The following is a 16,405-nucleotide window of genomic DNA, read 5'->3' as shown; positions in this document are numbered from 1 at the left end:
CTAATATTACAAAATATACTGCACTTTACACATAATGTGTATTCCCCAAAAGCCTTGGGAGTTTTAAAGAAAACATTTTTAATCCTATCTAGTATGATAAAAGACGATAATTAACACAAAGATACACTTAACAGTTAACATGCATTTTATTGTTGAATGCTAATTATTCTTTTTTCGGTATTTTAGCTTAACTTGTTTTCAAAAAAATAATATAACACAAAACACGTTCAAGTTATTATCAATGCATTTCTAACGCCTTGATATTTATTGAAACTATATTTCATGAAATATTGCTTTTACGTTTTTAACAGTTTTTTTTTTAAATTATGTTCAAACAAAACCATAAATAAAATATATTACCATTAATTACGGATATTATAATTATATTAAATATATATTTTTGTTTACTAACATTTCCATTTTTACATTTATAACTAGACTAAGAATATTATGATTATTTACTAAGGCAGAAATATTATGTTATTGTTAATATTATGTAAAAGGTATTGCCTATCCGAGACGCCTTAAAACCAATAGTTTCCATTATGATGTCTTCCTATTTAGTAATCCGTTCTTTTTCATAAAACTACTTGATTATATTTTATTTGTGATATGTTTTTACGTTGATGAAGTTTGATTGTCACCGGTTTCCACCAATTCGACATCCATATTATTATCATTGTTAGACTTTGATGTTGTTGGCAAATCAGAATAACGCAATTCGTTAATATTCTAAAACAAAAAACAATATTTACTAATTAACCGAGTTTTTAGATATTTTTAAAAAATAATGAGTATTAACGTACAAGCAGATAAACAAGTTGAGAACATTTTCTAGTGATTTTGGCTACAAAACATGTAAACTTAGCAATCTAAATTCTAGTTTGTTATATATATTATCTATGATAACTACTCAGACCTTTTGACTTAGTTATGTCTTGACTTCACTATGCCCTGACCCTATTATGCTGAACGCGGGTTTTTTTTTAAATACTTGTAATTACACATTTGCCTACTTGTGAGTCAGATGGTGAATTCTCTATAGCTCCATATGTGGGATTGCTGAACGATGTCTTACGCCGCACCCGTGGATCTTCGTCGATCATTTCCACGTCGATATTGTCATTGTCAAACTTGACGAACTGCACGACTCCTGCACTTGACCTCGGGTTGAAAATTGCAATTCTCCTAGAATTACATACCGATGTGATATATAAATTGTTTTTTTTCTTTACGGATACCGCAGAACACTCACATGGTGAGCAGTTCACTATTATATTTTAATAAAGTTGTTTATGTATAGCTTGTTACATTTGAACTATGGTTGATGTCCATAATATAGACATAATTTAAACGCTTGCCAAGTTGGGGTCGGTATGTAGACTTTCATGAAGAATTATTTAAAATATATTATATTTTATTATTTAATCGAGGGGAGATGTGTAATTATGATATGCGACTTAAAAGGTCTGTAGGGAATGATAACTATATACCAGATAGAGTTCTGAAACTCTTCACAGAACTTCTACATGTAAAGGTGAATTTTATAAGATCCTAAATAATATGGCAGCTCCAGAGATCTGCATAGCTAATGAAAAAGTTAGCTAAAATTGAAAATGTTTTCAATAATTGTAATGAAATCCGAAATATGACAAGAAAGTAAAACAGTGGTTTTTTTCTTAGTAAAAACTATAATGAATGTATGCGTTACACGGGTTTTTTACCCCTACAAACGGTATATTATGTTTATTGAACATAAATATTGACATTCGCTAAAAGGACAACACTATATAGGAACGACTTACCATTCACCGGTGTAGTAGAACATAGTGGCAAGCATAAAGGAAACCGTGACGATGCAAGTAAACAGAGCCATTTGACCGTAAGTCATGCCATCTACGTTGTACGACAGGCCTGAATTGTACATTTTGACGTTTGTGATGCCCAAATTAGCGTCTAAGTTTGAAAGTAACAAGGCAGTAAATCAGTAATATGTATATTAGGTGTAAAAAAATGCACTATATTGTAACTTAAACGTAGGTAATTAATTTGCACAGTGTACCATTGCGGTAATGGCCGGTAACGATGAATAGCTAATGTAGATCAAAGATTTTTTTTAACTTAAATATTCGAAAGGTAGAGACGTCGAGAGTAATATGTAATAACTACAAAAGTTGAAAAGCTGAAAATATTTTTAATGTATAAATACCTATATTTTCACTCTTTGTACCTAATAAGATACTATTATAATTATTGGTAGGGTATTATTATTTCTTGGTGAAAGTTTACGATTCGATAGATTTTGTTTTTAAAGTTTCATACAAACATTTTGAAGAAAAAAACATTATTTTTATTCAGTAATATTCTTATTAAGTGATGCTCAGATCTGAAACTATAATTTCTTATAAAGAATTTTTATTACTAAATTCTACCAGAGGTTACTCCGAGTTGAAGAGGGTCTTGATAGCATTTTCAGCAATTACATAATTGCTTCAATAGGAAGTGCACTATTTAGTTGTATCAAATCTGTGATTATAATTAAAACACTTACACGAACTTGAAAGTTTTTCGTTTATTTGTTGAGCAATTTTATCGATTTCGTCGACGTATTCTCCGTCGCTGAATATTACAAACTGCAAAATTCCGTTGACCAATTTTTGAGCATGAAAGTTTAGCCCATAGCCTTTGAACTTGCCGACAATGTCTTTGACGGTCTCGTTAAGAGCATTTTTAAAATTCTTTTCCACATACGATCTCGGGTTGTAGTGAACTAGAAAGTAAGCTCCTGCAAAATAATTCATTAGAATGTTTTCAATATTTCAATCTCGCATCAGCAATGTGCGCTCACCACAAATCCAGCAACAGTGGCCTTCTGGCTTCACAGGGTTGACACAACCTAATTTTTTAGCACAGCGTTTCGACTCTGTTCGACATACATCGTCTAGAAGGTTTTCAGTGCCACACTCGCATCCCGTTGGATCATCGCAATCGGTTGTCGTCAACGTTATCGACACTTGGTTGTTGGGCGAAGTGCTTTTTAATTCTTGGTCGCCCACGTCCGTTACAAGAAATTCGTTCAGCTCGTTTTGACCGAATGTCTGCCCCCCAAAACCAACGACAGTGTTTAGCTTTAGATGAGAATGCTAAGATGGACGAGTGGAGTGATCAGGAAGGATAGAATAAGAAATGAATACACAAGGGGGGGGAGTCTAGGAGTTGCATCAATTGCGAGGAAAATGAGTGTGAATAGTAAGTTAAGATGGTTCGGTCATAAGAGATGAGGCAGGGACAGTGAGAGATGTTATGAAGATGAACGTCTTACTTGATTTCCAAACTTCACAGCTCCTACGTTTATCTGTATGTCAGGGACATAAGCCGAAAACGAGTTATCTGGATTGAAGACCACGGTATCGTGTACACAAGGAATTCTTTCGACGTGAGGCGTTGCACTGGAAGCCTCGCTGGACCAATTGTCCGGATCGGCCCACGACAATGGAGAATTTTTTTTAAATTTCACAGCTGTAAATAATATTGAAAACGTAGAACTTTGTATTATCCTGGTAAATATATTTTTTTTTAAAAAGGACCAACTAACTTTGTCCCGTGCACCCGATTCCTTCAGCAGAATAACTTGGCAAAGAAGCAGACACGGTGATGACAGCATTGGGCTTGAGAATCACTTGACCGTTGTTCGGTAAGATCAATGCGCAAATGTCCACACCGACCGATGGCAAGACAACGGGGACAGCAGTGTCTTCCTGGAAGACCGCCACATCCACGGAAGACGGTGTCTTCCCCAAATTCCAATTGACAGAGTCCTCGAAATCGACGCTGGGCTTCCAGGATTTCATTTTCTGGCCCTCCACAGCTAGTGGTAAATATAACACACTTAATTTAATACAACTACTATGGTAAATAATTATTAATAGAACACATCACATGCTATCGCATCACATTACTGTATGAAATAAGACAATGCCTTTGATTTTATGCCCCTAAGTGTCTGGTACTATTTTAATGGATGTCTGACCTGAAAGCAACAGCAACGGCACGAACACTGTCAGTGACATCTCTTCTTTTCGACGGTGGTCTTCAATATATGTGTGTGTACAATAAAACCAATGTGTATGTGTATACTTAAATGTGTAATTTACTAATTCAAACTGATTTTGCGACTAGACCGAAAATTAAAAGCCAACTACTATGGTCGGCGGCGAGCGCTGTACATAACATATACACATCAACTAGTGGGTGTCCATTACAGTTAAGTACAGATTGTACAGTCTATACATACATTCAGTAATAATATTACTTTTATAGTAGAACCGATTATGGAAATCGAAAAAAATACAAGTTATTATTTTTTTCAATTCCCACGAGGAACGATCGTCGCCCAACACAACAGATAATGATTGACGTTGAACACTACAATACGTGTCGTACAATGTTTATAAAAAATATAATAATTCCAATAATTATTTAAATGCCAAAATATCGTGCTGCCATATAGCCCATATACGGATTTAAAATTTAAGTAGTTAAGTTTAAGTTTTAATTTTCAGGTGAGAACACTTGGCGTGTAATATATGTATTAGGGTAGGTAATTAGTATTTTTTTAATTTCTTGATCATAAAAAATTATCCTGAAATTATCTCACCTTTATCGTCAGCCAATTTATAGCTATTAGGACTAATATCTAAAATGTTGGTAATAGTAAATAATTCCGTTGTCCAATTTTGAGTTTAAAAACTTTCCTAAAACTATGTTTATATTTAGATATTCTGACCTTTTCATTTAATTTAAATTTGTATAGGTCTTTTTTCTACATTTTGATTAAAATAACTTTTATGTGTAACTATATGCACATTTTAGATATCTAATGTGTGCTATGTGTAAGTGTCAATATATATTCTACCAATTTTTATTTCAAACATTAACCCATAAAAATATGTACTACTATCAGATAATAGTCCAAAAAGTGTAGATGAACTAGACAAATTATTATTTAAGGTCATCTTTATCCAACGAAAAGCTGACATTTCTTATTCAATTTAAAATTTGAAGACAAATTACTCAAATCCATTAATTAGTCAGTTATTATACAAAAAGTAACCGTTATAAAATCAAGGGAAAAAGAGCATTAAAAATATTAATTTATAACACCTGACACCATGTTTTTTTACATTTTATTATTTATGTATATACCTATATACATAAATAATAAACATTATCTATATACATAGATAATCTATTGTTATTTATAGTTACAATATTAATTAACTCATGCAATTTATGAATTAAGCCGATAAATATATTATCTTCCCAAAACTTTGCTTAACCAAAATTATTTCTGGACTCTGGTATGTATTAATAGTTGTAATTACTCACTTTTAGTCAGTTCAATGCTCTACTATAATTAATACTCTTGTTTTTATACACACACACACAAGTTCTCTGTCCGTCAACTAACACCTTGTTATTGACCAAGTTTAACGGTGCTCTGTTTTTCCTATACATTGCTTTAAATTAACTCCTAACACTTCTTTGCTTTAAACTTTTAAGTCTCATCGAATTAACTACATCAAATAACAGACACCAGGGTGCCAGAGTATTCCAAATCCAGATCGATTTGTTTCACTCTTAAACTTTTAAAGTATGATCCAATCATTTAAAAATTCTATAATTTCTTGTACGTGTACATCTAGTTTTTTTTTTTACCAATTGGAACTAAATAGCTTCAAAGAATGTTTAAATTCTCTACAATTCTATCTTTTGGGAAAATGTTTACAACATAATACCAAAATTCTTTAAATGCAAACTTAACTACACCTTAAAGACGTGGCGGTTCTTTTAAAATCATTTTTATTTTATTTTATATAATATGACATTTATTTTGTAAATAAAAATAATAGAGTAAAATTGAATAAAAGAATGTTGAGTAAACTTAAAAATTGTCACACCACACCGCACATTCGCATAAATACATACAAAATTGTATAAATGCATAAACTATGACAAGAACTCGTTACAGTTTTAAATTTAATGTCAGATGTTGGATGTTGTCAAATAAAATCATTAACATTTATTATTCCGTTGAATGTAAATTTATATATATATATATATATTATAAATAACTCAATAACAAAATGGAAAAAAGTATTTGAAATTTATGACAAATTGTGTAGTGTATTTGATTATTATGAATACTAATTATTTATTTTCCATTTAATTTTAATAAAGAATAAATCTCAAACATGACAATATGTTAATAATTGCAATCTAGATGGCATCTATGTCTACATCGTCTTCATTATCATCAGCAGCGGCAGGCTTAACGACAGGTGGAGTGGGTTGTACTTTTAAAGTACTCGTGTGCACACGATCGTTGTACTCAATCTAAAAAATAGTTTTTCGTAATTACAAAACCATCAATTATTCAACTATTGTCGTCGATAATTACCTCTAGTTCATCGTCACTGTCGTCGGCGCTTTCTTCCTCCTCTTCTGCTTCTCGCAACCATGTTATAAACTGATTCGCATGGTTATGTATTTCTTGGCTGAGTTCTTTCGACACGTATTTCTTGCTAATTCTGCTAGCCCAATCCAACAAAACAGATTCTTCCAAAATATCAGCATCGTAAAACAACTAAAAATAGAATAAATAATTTAAAAAATTAAATCTTTATTCTTACATTTGGGTTATATTTTTATCAGTATTAGAATGAAAATAATTACTTTCAATATAGCGGAGACTTTTGGCAACAGAGTTGTTTTATGCAATCCAATGACTTGTTCAATACCGCCGAGTAAATATCTTTGTGCTTTTTGATCCTCGTGACAAAAACGTAAAAACAAGACACGGTGCTTCTTCAACTAATAACGATTCAAGCGATAATAATTGTTATTAATTTGTTTCGATCAAATTAGCTATTTATTTTAAACAATTTAAATTTTTTACCTGCAAATGAATCTTATCGTCAAACAGCAATTCAGCCAACACCAAAGTCGCCTTGCTCTTAACTTCCAAACGTTCAGCTTCAGCCACAAGTTCTTTAGCCAATATCGAACCAGAATCACGCGCCTTTTGAACCTAGGCAATGTATGTAACGTTCGTTATTAAGCTTACATATTTTTCATGACGGTTCTCTCAACAGAAGTTTTCAATGAGATATTGATTTTAAATTAAAGTATAACATTTTCATATTTTATCGCGGTTAAAAAGCATCATTGAAGACCTCTATTATTTTTTATACAGGTATGTCTGCAATAGGTGTGGCCAAGTAAGATATTATAAACTGTACCTTGTTGTAAAATATATCCATGCGCTCCTTTTCGGTCTTGTCAGTATCTTCATCGATGGTTAATCCTTTAGCGCCATCTGTTAAATCTTGCATACGAGCTCTTACCGCTTCTTCAGAGACATCAACGGCCCAATTATCCTCATCCTTTTATAGAAATAATATTAGTGTCGACGTATTGATTTTTATTTTATAATTTCCCTTAAACAACAATTACTTTGTCTCCGGCCAACTTTTCAGGAGCTTGCACAATCAGTTCTGAATTGTTTTCTTCTGGAGAACTGGATCGTCCGCCTTCACCGTTCTCGCCACCTTTGACCTTAGAGCGTCTGTTGCGTTTACCTTCAGTCAAAGAAGATCCTTGGGCAGCTGGATTCAAATCTATAACACGATTGGAACAAATAATTAAAAATAAAATATCAAATAAAAATATATGTTGAACGACGTACTTGGTGGATTTTTAAGAATGTAAGCATTTAATTTATGTTTGGACTCCAATAAGCAATAAAAACCACAGGCCTTGCATCCTTGATGTATTGTTCCTTTCTTAGTGCTGATCATTAGTTCCGTCTCTGGATTATCACACTCTGGGCACAATACATATTTCCGAATGAAGCCATCCAATAAATCCTTAAGAAAACAGATAGAAATATTAAATAGTGGATATCATTCTTTCTAGTTATAGATTTTTATATACTTGAAGTTTGCCAGCATCATGAGCTCCGTTTACAATGAACCTATCGTGTTTAAAATCAAACTGGGTTTGAGCGCCTAATTCACAGCCAAAGAACTTAGTTGGATCTACAAAAAAAAACCATAAATATAACCCAAAGTATACACAAATTGAAATATTTTTTAAATTACACGTAGCTGGTCGTCCAATCGCTTTGGCTACTTCAGCCATGTTGACAAGAACCGTTTTAATGCCATTGCCCTTGCCTTCGACCTTAGCCATGAGTCTAGGCATTTTATATCTATAGAATGCATCACTGACATTCCGATTAACGTTCACGCTACCCATGGTTGCAGCTATTTCGTTCCTATTTTAAGTATAACCTGTCACGTTTCCCTGAATTTTCTGTGTCGATTGCAGCAGTATTTTGATGTCCTGTTGCAACAAATGTCTATAAAAATAACATGTAATAAACAAAAAATACACCGTTTGTCATTTATTGGCTAATAAAATTATTAATGTTATTACCGAAAACTAAATCCCAGGTATTTTGAAGAACTCATGCACTCTGTAGAAGGGCCAATAAATGGCTCGATGAGCTTTTTATAATTGCCAGATCTTGCTCTGGATAATGATGTCGATACTGCAACATAACAAAAAAAAGAAAAAAACAATAGATATTAGGTTCGATTTTTTTTTAAACCAAATTAACAATTACAATTAATTGTACAATATCCTCGAAATACACGCTCATCTAAAGATTGGATACCTCTATTTATCATCACAAAGAAAAAACGAACTAAACTGAATAGAATATACATCGAGTTATTGAATTTTTAAACGATTCCTTCGGTTTCTAGGAAACTAGCATTGAAAAAAGTAAACAAAAATATAAATAATACATTATACGATAGTCTGGTGGCGAAATAGATATTAATAAGTTAAGTGTTTGATGTTTGAGAGAGAAAGGTAGGAAGGGCGGAAACGTGTTACCTGTACCTGCGCTATTATTATAATTATAATATGTATATACACATACAGGGTGATCATTTTATCGTGAACCGTTCGATATTTCATAAGGTTTAAAAAGAAATTTAATTTGTTTTTTTTTCATAATGTTTTTATACAATGTGGTCTTAATTTTTCACAATATTTTTTGTTTTTTACCCCCTCCCATTTTAGTTTATTTGATAGCGACTTTTGAAACTGACCGCATACGTTTCATTGACTATTTAAATTGAGAATAATGTACTTAACATTTTGACTGGTCGATAGCCGATTTTGGATAACTATTTCTTAAGTTATTGAAGTTTCAAGTTTAGGGTAGGAGGAAAGAGGAGTGTAGTATTTTTACCATTCAAATTAAAAAAAAAAACAAATTAATTACGAATTAATTAATATTTTATTATTACACCCAGTGTGGCCCATGATAAAAAAAATCACCCTGTATACTAGGCACGTTGTGTCTACCGGCTGTTGTGCATACGCAATGGCTTAAAATACCTTATAGCCATTATTCTGGGTTTTACGCGTAGGTGTGCATACTGCATAATGGTTTGGCTAATAGACGGCGCCGGTCGTCGCGCGCCGTCCGTTTGTCTGGACCAGTTTTTTACTACACTTTGGAAAAAGCCACAGTCAACATTTTATTTTAAGTAAACTCACCTATGCGATATGGCACCACCATATGTTTACCAGACGTCTTCGGTAAATTAATGTTTAAACCTGGGATAAAAATCCGGATCGACTGAAATACCGCGGCGGTTTTTTTTGTTGTTTTAGGACGGGAGGAGGTGATAAAACACGACAGCAGAGGCAGAGTGTGGCGAACAAACGAAATGGGCGAATATTTCCAAAAAAGATAAACGCGTAGAAGGCGTTCAATCCAAAAACGGTTCACTTTTGGGCGGACTGCGGCAAAGCGGCTGACTTGCAACGACGACGGCGGCAACACGAGTACACGTAGTACTTACAGTTTTTCACACACACACATACATACGCCGCACAAGCGGCAAGCCAGACCCAAAAATCAATATTTTACCTACACACGGGCTCGTGGCCGGCGCTAGTTCGGAGGAGGAGCTGCTGCTGCTGCCACCGCCGTTAGTGACACGCACAAGCCTTGCGCGTCGCTTGTCGTTCGGTAAGCACATGCCCAAGCCGTGTTGGTTGCGTCGCGGGTCAATAAATTATCAGGCGCGGCATCCGCCAAGTGTCTCCTTTTCGGCCCGTCTCCCCCGAGAATTCCGTGCCGTTTTTCTCTTGTACTACCGCAGCATCCAACATCATTCACCCCCATCCCCTAGCAGAGCTCCAGACTTTATTGATTACCCCGCGAAGAGTACAGGACATTGCCCGGGGGTACAATTTGTATGGTGCTGGGGGGAGGGGTAATTTTTTGGGAACTAACAGCAGCAGCAAAAATTTATTAATAATTGTTTTACTGTTACAAATTTTGGGAATGTAAGTGATTATATTTAAGTTTAACTGTTTCACAAGAACTTTTCCAGTTAAACTTTTAACATAAAAGTTCAAAAATAACTTTAAAAAATAAGCTTATTTTTTTGGAAATAGGTTAAATAAATGTGTACATAAATTTACGTGGGAACTTTTATAACAAAGAACTTCTACATAAAAGTCTTGGCCAAAAAGTTCTTGGAAGAACTTTATTATAAATGTACTTCTCTACTATAAAAGTTCTGACGCAAACATTCTCAAAAGAACTTTATAATAAAAGGTCTAACAAAAAGTTCTTGCATAAACTGTATCAAAAAAGTTCCAAGTATTCATACAACTTTTGAGAAAACCTAAGATACAATTGAGATTATCTTGTATCAAAGAAAAAATATAATATAAATTTCCGTGCACGGTCCAGAAAATATTAAAATTAAAATATAAAAATTATTTAAACGGAATCGTTGGTTTATTGTTTTTACACTAAACAAATTGGTAGGTTTACACATTTGGCGAAACAGCTTGATACAACAATGGAACGTGTGCTGCAGTTATTTGAGCAATGACATTTATTATATAAATCTGCTGTTTTGCAAAAACAGTAGCCTACAACACTAGGTTTTCCATTTGTCAGGGGTACATCAACACCAGCTATTCGAATATAACTACTTATTTAAGCTGTTATAAAAACAAATACTTAAAAAAATAATTAAAATAATTTTTTAATTTTGATTTTTTATTTTTTCCATTATGTAAAATTAATGTTTTTTAGTATTGAAAAATATTCAAATTTAATTTATTTAATTACAAGAAACTACATTTTTTTCAATGAAAATTGGTTTCCCTACATAACCTAGTAAATTAATTAATAAACTCAAATTTTTTTACACAATTGAAATCAGACAATCCTAAGTAGGGGTTGTTATTTTGTCAGGCTTTTAGGTCTAAAATACCACCGAAATGCCGTTTACTCGTTGAACAAATCTTAGAAGTTAAAAACAATACCTTGAAGCTTGTACAAAAATTAATCTGCAAATAAATAGACATGGCCGAAAGGCGAAGTGTATTAAAACACCATTTTTTTCTTAAATATTACCTAGGTATATAAAACTCCTTAAAAACCCGTCCACTTTCATTCCCCTTAATTACATACTTTAAGGAGACTTATGCTAAAGCACATCTTGTTTTTTTCACTTAGCCACATTTATACTGAGGTAACTAAATGTTTTAGTAGGAATAATATTGTATACAGGCACATGGACCAATTTATTTAAATAAAACAAGTGACAATGTTTAATTTGGAACTATAATTGATTATCAGCGAAAAACAGCAGTCGAGTATACTGTTGGAAGTGTGAAAGAAGGTTTATTGAATTTTTATAATTAAATAATTCATATCACACGTTGTTTTATCACAGAATAGATAAAACAATTGATTTTAAATAATATTATTTATAATCAATGATAATAATACAATCTAAAACCGGTCACAGACTTGATTCGCAGAAATAATAATGGATGATCAATTTTTAAGTAATAAATGATTACTATGATGTAAAATGATTTTCAATAATAGAGGAAAATTATATTTTAATTACACAGCGATGCCTGTGTTCAGTATTTTATAGTGAATTTCACAAAAATATATTTTAGCTTTAATGCGAAGCTGAGAAAGTGCTGTTTTTACAGTGATCTATTTTTTATATATACCTTTTTTTTGTTTTTTGTGCCTGGGCCCATAAAATCTTTTAAGCCGCCAAACCGATTTATTCATGCCAAATCAGACCAAAAATTAAGTACTCTCTTTCCTTTTCAAAATTGAGAAAAACACCTAATAAATTTCAAAATGTTCAACTTAAAATTATAGCAATTTTTTCATTTTTTTTTCTTTATAAAAATTAGTTTGACTCAAGATTTTTAAGAAAATTGTCATAGTTCCATACTATTCTAGATCTTATTTTCAATACTAAAACTTAGCTCAAAAAGATAAATAAAGTACTAGTTACCAACCCCTCCTAAGGAAAAGGGTTTATGATAATTTGTTTAAACCTACGAAAATTCCAAATTGATAAATTATATCGCAAAAAAGTTTAATATTAAAGTGCGGTGTAGGAGCAGCAAGACAAAGCCCTTCCTTAGATCTCAAGTTTTAGTTATCTAAGCGTCGATTAACACATATCAGTGACGTGACAGTGCAGGAATTTTAAGGGGCCTGTTCATACAAGACCGGCGCGTGGCAGTGACAGTGCAAACAGTGCCTTCGCCGACACCATACCGTGATCATCACATTGATTCCCGACGATATTTTTTCAATTTCACGACTGCGTGTCGGTAGGATTTTCAGCTATTGCGTGTTGTGCTAACTGTGAATAGAAAAACTCAATATATTTTCTGGTTCTTTCTATTCTCAGTTGGTCGTTGTAAATAGTGATTTAAAAATATGAATGACAAATTTTCTGACATTCTAAAAACTTCGTTCCATCATCTGTTAATTCTTAATATAATGTAGAAAATTCCCCTTCTGAAGGCCTATTTGTCCATGCCTTATGAACCCACATCCGTTATTAACCACGTATTCTTCCTCTTCTTCGTCCAAACCCATAGCAATCAACAGTAGTTCATTTTCCGAAAACATTTTGGCCACGACCTCAAGACCTAATGACGGACGAAACACTGACCATTGTGAATAGAAATCACGGCTGGCGGAATCTCGAAACGGTCACTAATATGTGTGAATCGACCTTTATGGTGCCAAACCAATATAAAAGCCTACTTCCCCACTTATTAAGATCAATTTAGACATGGAAAAACTGCAAGATTAAAAAAAAAACTTTTGGAGCACCTTCATTTACGAAATCGGTTTGTTATTGGCTCACAGAAAATATACTTTGTACCAAACAATGAGTGAAATAAGAAAAGAACAACAAGAGCTATAATGACATAACATAATCTTATCTCAAAATAAACATTACCAACTGTGTACTCTTGGAGTAAGTTTAAATTCCAGGTGGCTACAGACAAAATTAAAAATATGTGTATATCATTAAATAAATACTGCTTATAAATTATTAGGGCAATGTTATCATTTGAAAAAAAAAATAATACAGTAAAAATTAAATCACCTACATGAAATCTTGAACACATATTTATTTTGATAAGATTATCAATCTTATTTGTCAAGAATATTAGGACATTAGAAATGTGATATAAAATAAAACAGTTGCATAATCTAACAAATTGTGTACCACAATAATTTCTCATTATTGTTATTGACTTGGTTAGTCAAATAAATAAATTCCAAATTTAAAACAGAACTATAATCTATAAATATATCAAAATTTTGATTTTAAATTATGGCTGCAGCTAACTGATTGTGAATTGTAGTAAGTACGTTTGGTGCGATGAAATAATGTTTATATAAAATTTCAAGAAAGATGTTGTTTTAATACCTATATTGACAAAACTAAAATTAGTAAAATTGTTTTATTGATTTTGAGAATGAAATAGAATAAGGAGTATCCACGAGACTTGAGAGCTTGATTCATGTAACAAAGGTCTGGTAGGTCAATGGGTTATATAACGGTTCTTACGATAATGGTAGAGGGGGATTTTTTAAATCATTATAAAAGTGGGGCTTTAGGTTTTTTTTTCAATTTCCACCACTGTTAAAAACTATTAATGCTAGTATGCAACTTTTCAGTTGTGCATTTTATTTTAGTCTCAAGTTAAAATGAATTTTGTACAACTATTACCAAGTTTTAAATTTATAAGTAAAATAACAAAAAAAACTAAAATAAACAGAATTAACCAATTCAAACTAGAGACATTATCATCTTACCATAGTATTTACAGTTGCCACATAACATGCTTGACTATTAAATCTAACCTTGAAAAATTCTATAGTAATGATGGTCAAAATTACTTAATTATAGTCCATACAAGTACAGAAGAATATCAATTCTCAAAATACAGTAATTAAAATGTTCCTAGGAATATTTTACTATCAAATAATTATAAAGAAAATCAACTAATGAATTTTTATTATTTCTGAAAGTTAAAAATCTCAAATCGAATTCTATTTCAAAAAAATGTCCAAATGAAAAATATAATATTTCTTTAGTTTGCCAATACGTTTTTCTACGATTTCAACTCTCAAATAAATTTAAACACTTGTAAACAATAGCAAATCCTGGATGGAAGTTTGGCAGTTATTTGTAGTAATATCTTAGCATTTTCTAGGCCGACCACTAGGTAACTGCGCCCACATCTAGAGTATAGGAGCGTGATGAAGGGCCAATACTGATAACAAACTGCTGTGATCCCTCGGTGCTCAAATGATTTAGCGATATAGACACTTAGTTTGGCTTAACACTTTTCATAACCTCCATCAGCACAAAAATAAATTCTGGTCGCGCCATTACTTTTGTACTATGCAATTGTTACAAAACTAAAATTTTAAAAAGAAAAATTGGAAACAAATAAAATAGGTAGGTTTGTCTCAAAATCCCAATACGTACCTAGATCGGATCTAGCACAACACGTTAAACTGTAGAAAAATATGTGCCAATTTAGTTGGGATACTTTGTTTATTATAATATTATTTTTTTAAGAACAAAGTTTTTAACTGAATATTGACCTAAGTTCGTTAGAGGAACAGATAAATTTCAAGGGAATTAACCTCATTAAAAAATAATTGGCAGCTCGCTAATCTTGATGTGGAATGAAACGTCGGGTGGTCTTATCGTTTAATCTACGTCAAACTAATACAGCGGCCAATAAAAATACTATCAAAGGCTTGTTGAAACCCAAGAAGCAAATAATATGTGCAGTAAAATGAAAAAAAAAAAAAAAATTCCGAGTGAACCATATGGCACTTTTCGAGTTATTCGACCGCAACCGTATCAGACGTGAACATGATAATATTTTTAGAAAAAAAAATAAAAAAAACCTTATGGATTTGCGGTATTTCAAGGTTATAATACTCCGTGCACGTTACACGCAGACTGATAAAGTCCAATACTCCAATGCATTAATATAAAAATCGTTGTAATAAATGCATATTATTCTCGAATAAAATATAATCTTACCAGTGGCGAGAAACTTCATATAAATGGTGTCACCCTTTTGGGACGCGGAAATAATGATGAAATTATAAGCGATTTTGGTTCGCTTCCGTAGTCGACTTGGCCAAAGCTGTAACAAAAAAAAAAAATAAGAACTTAATACTATAACAGTACACGTCACAATACGACACTTAACGGCGAGTTTCACAATATTTAAAAAACGGTTAGGTCGATACAAGTACCAAAGTACACCAATAAATTGGCTGCACTTCAGCTGAAACGTTATACTTACATGTGAATCTTTGACGGCAAGCCCAGCGCCTCCGGGAACCGACAAAGTCGTTGCGGACAATTCTCGAGACGACGCAATATTGCGGAATTCGACGATGGCGGCGGACAACGAAAAAGACGTCCGGCGATAGTAATATTGTATCTGAACTGTACCACAGATCTAATCCGTGATTGTACCGTAACGCGATTGTTCGGATTGATCGACAAGACGCCGCGACACCAAACACGTCACGAGACGAGTGCTGAATGCAGATAAGACTTGCTCCGTGGACAGCTACGGGTACCCGCGCATCAAATGAAACCAAAAACGTTACCGAAAAAGCTGCTACTACAGTGCGCCGTGCGGTTGCCCGAGCGGTGCGGTCGTATGCATGTGCTGTGTGTGTGTGTGTGTGTGTGTAACGCAAACGGCAAACGCCAATCCGGTGTCGCCGCGACGGTCGGGTCGGGAGACGGCGCGACAGAGAAACCGCGTTGGAAAGAGAAACGGTGGCGATCGGGGCGGTGTCGTTGGGCCGAGCCCGACGGTCTGGCCAACACGAAGCGCGCGCGCGTTGGCAGCACTGCGACGTTATCAGTGGATTCTCCACGCCCGTCCCACTAATTATTCCTCCCATTGATGACAA

At 33.3% G+C, this 16,405-nt stretch overlaps 2 protein-coding genes across 5 annotated transcripts; both read right to left on the bottom strand.

Moving 5' to 3' along the window:
• Positions 1-226: 226 nt before the first annotated feature.
• LOC126838503 (protein amnionless) lies at positions 227-4,282 on the bottom strand. The gene is made up of 8 exons (XM_050572995.1): positions 4,031-4,282; positions 3,596-3,868; positions 3,323-3,519; positions 2,849-3,098; positions 2,552-2,785; positions 1,806-1,956; positions 1,017-1,188; positions 227-732 (listed from the first exon to the last, which is right to left on the bottom strand). The coding sequence occupies exons 1-8, from the start codon at positions 4,068-4,070 to the stop codon at positions 619-621; spliced, it is 1,431 nt and encodes a 476-aa protein (XP_050428952.1). The 5' UTR covers positions 4,071-4,282; the 3' UTR covers positions 227-618.
• Positions 4,283-6,057: 1,775 nt separating this feature from the next.
• Positions 6,058-16,150, bottom strand: LOC126839320 (eukaryotic translation initiation factor 5). Of its 4 annotated transcripts, none has more exons than XM_050574585.1 (12): positions 15,781-16,150; positions 15,513-15,618; positions 8,500-8,614; positions 8,163-8,422; positions 7,996-8,099; positions 7,748-7,928; positions 7,516-7,679; positions 7,302-7,445; positions 6,959-7,090; positions 6,736-6,873; positions 6,461-6,646; positions 6,058-6,396 (listed from the first exon to the last, which is right to left on the bottom strand). In XM_050574585.1, exons 4-12 carry the CDS (start codon positions 8,317-8,319, stop codon positions 6,280-6,282), a joined length of 1,323 nt encoding a protein of 440 aa, XP_050430542.1. In that variant the 5' UTR covers positions 8,320-8,422; positions 8,500-8,614; positions 15,513-15,618; positions 15,781-16,150; the 3' UTR covers positions 6,058-6,279. The 4 variants fall into 4 exon arrangements, with proteins under 4 accessions (XP_050430542.1, XP_050430543.1, XP_050430545.1 ...); XM_050574586.1 differs by having other exon boundaries at positions 8,163-8,406; XM_050574588.1 differs by lacking the exons at positions 15,513-15,618; positions 15,781-16,150 and adding an exon at positions 14,943-14,961.
• Between the last annotated feature and the right edge of the window lie 255 nt (positions 16,151-16,405).

Source organism: Adelges cooleyi, unplaced genomic scaffold, assembly GCF_023614345.1.
Source record: "Adelges cooleyi isolate 19-005CV unplaced genomic scaffold, UGA_ACOO_1.1 ACOO_flye_CR_arks_rails_tigmint_CR_PRNA_30, whole genome shotgun sequence".
NCBI classification, from domain to species: domain Eukaryota; kingdom Metazoa; phylum Arthropoda; class Insecta; order Hemiptera; family Adelgidae; genus Adelges; species Adelges cooleyi.
The sequence above is the reverse complement of the archived record's forward strand: the minus strand, read 5'-3'. Positions and strand labels throughout refer to the sequence as shown.

Bases quoted from the DNA above. Each gene is read 5' to 3' on its own strand.
- LOC126838503 (XM_050572995.1), bottom strand. From the start codon at position 4,070: ATGTCACTGACAGTGTTCGTGCCGTTGCTGTTGCTTTCAG. The intron at 3,099-3,322 runs GTAAGACGTTCA...TTTGGGGGGCAG, and splicing joins CTGTGAAGTTTGGAAATCAA to ACATTCGGTCAAAACGAGCT. The intron at 2,786-2,848 runs GTGAGCGCACAT...ATTATTTTGCAG, and splicing joins CCACTGTTGCTGGATTTGTG to GAGCTTACTTTCTAGTTCAC.
- LOC126839320 (XM_050574585.1), bottom strand. From the start codon at position 8,319: ATGGGTAGCGTGAACGTTAATCGGAATGTCAGTGATGCATTCTATAGA. The intron at 7,929-7,995 runs GTATATAAAAAT...TGTTTTCTTAAG, and splicing joins ATGATGCTGGCAAACTTCAA to GATTTATTGGATGGCTTCAT. The intron at 6,874-6,958 runs GTAAAAAATTTA...AATCGTTATTAG, and splicing joins ACGATAAGATTCATTTGCAG to TTGAAGAAGCACCGTGTCTT.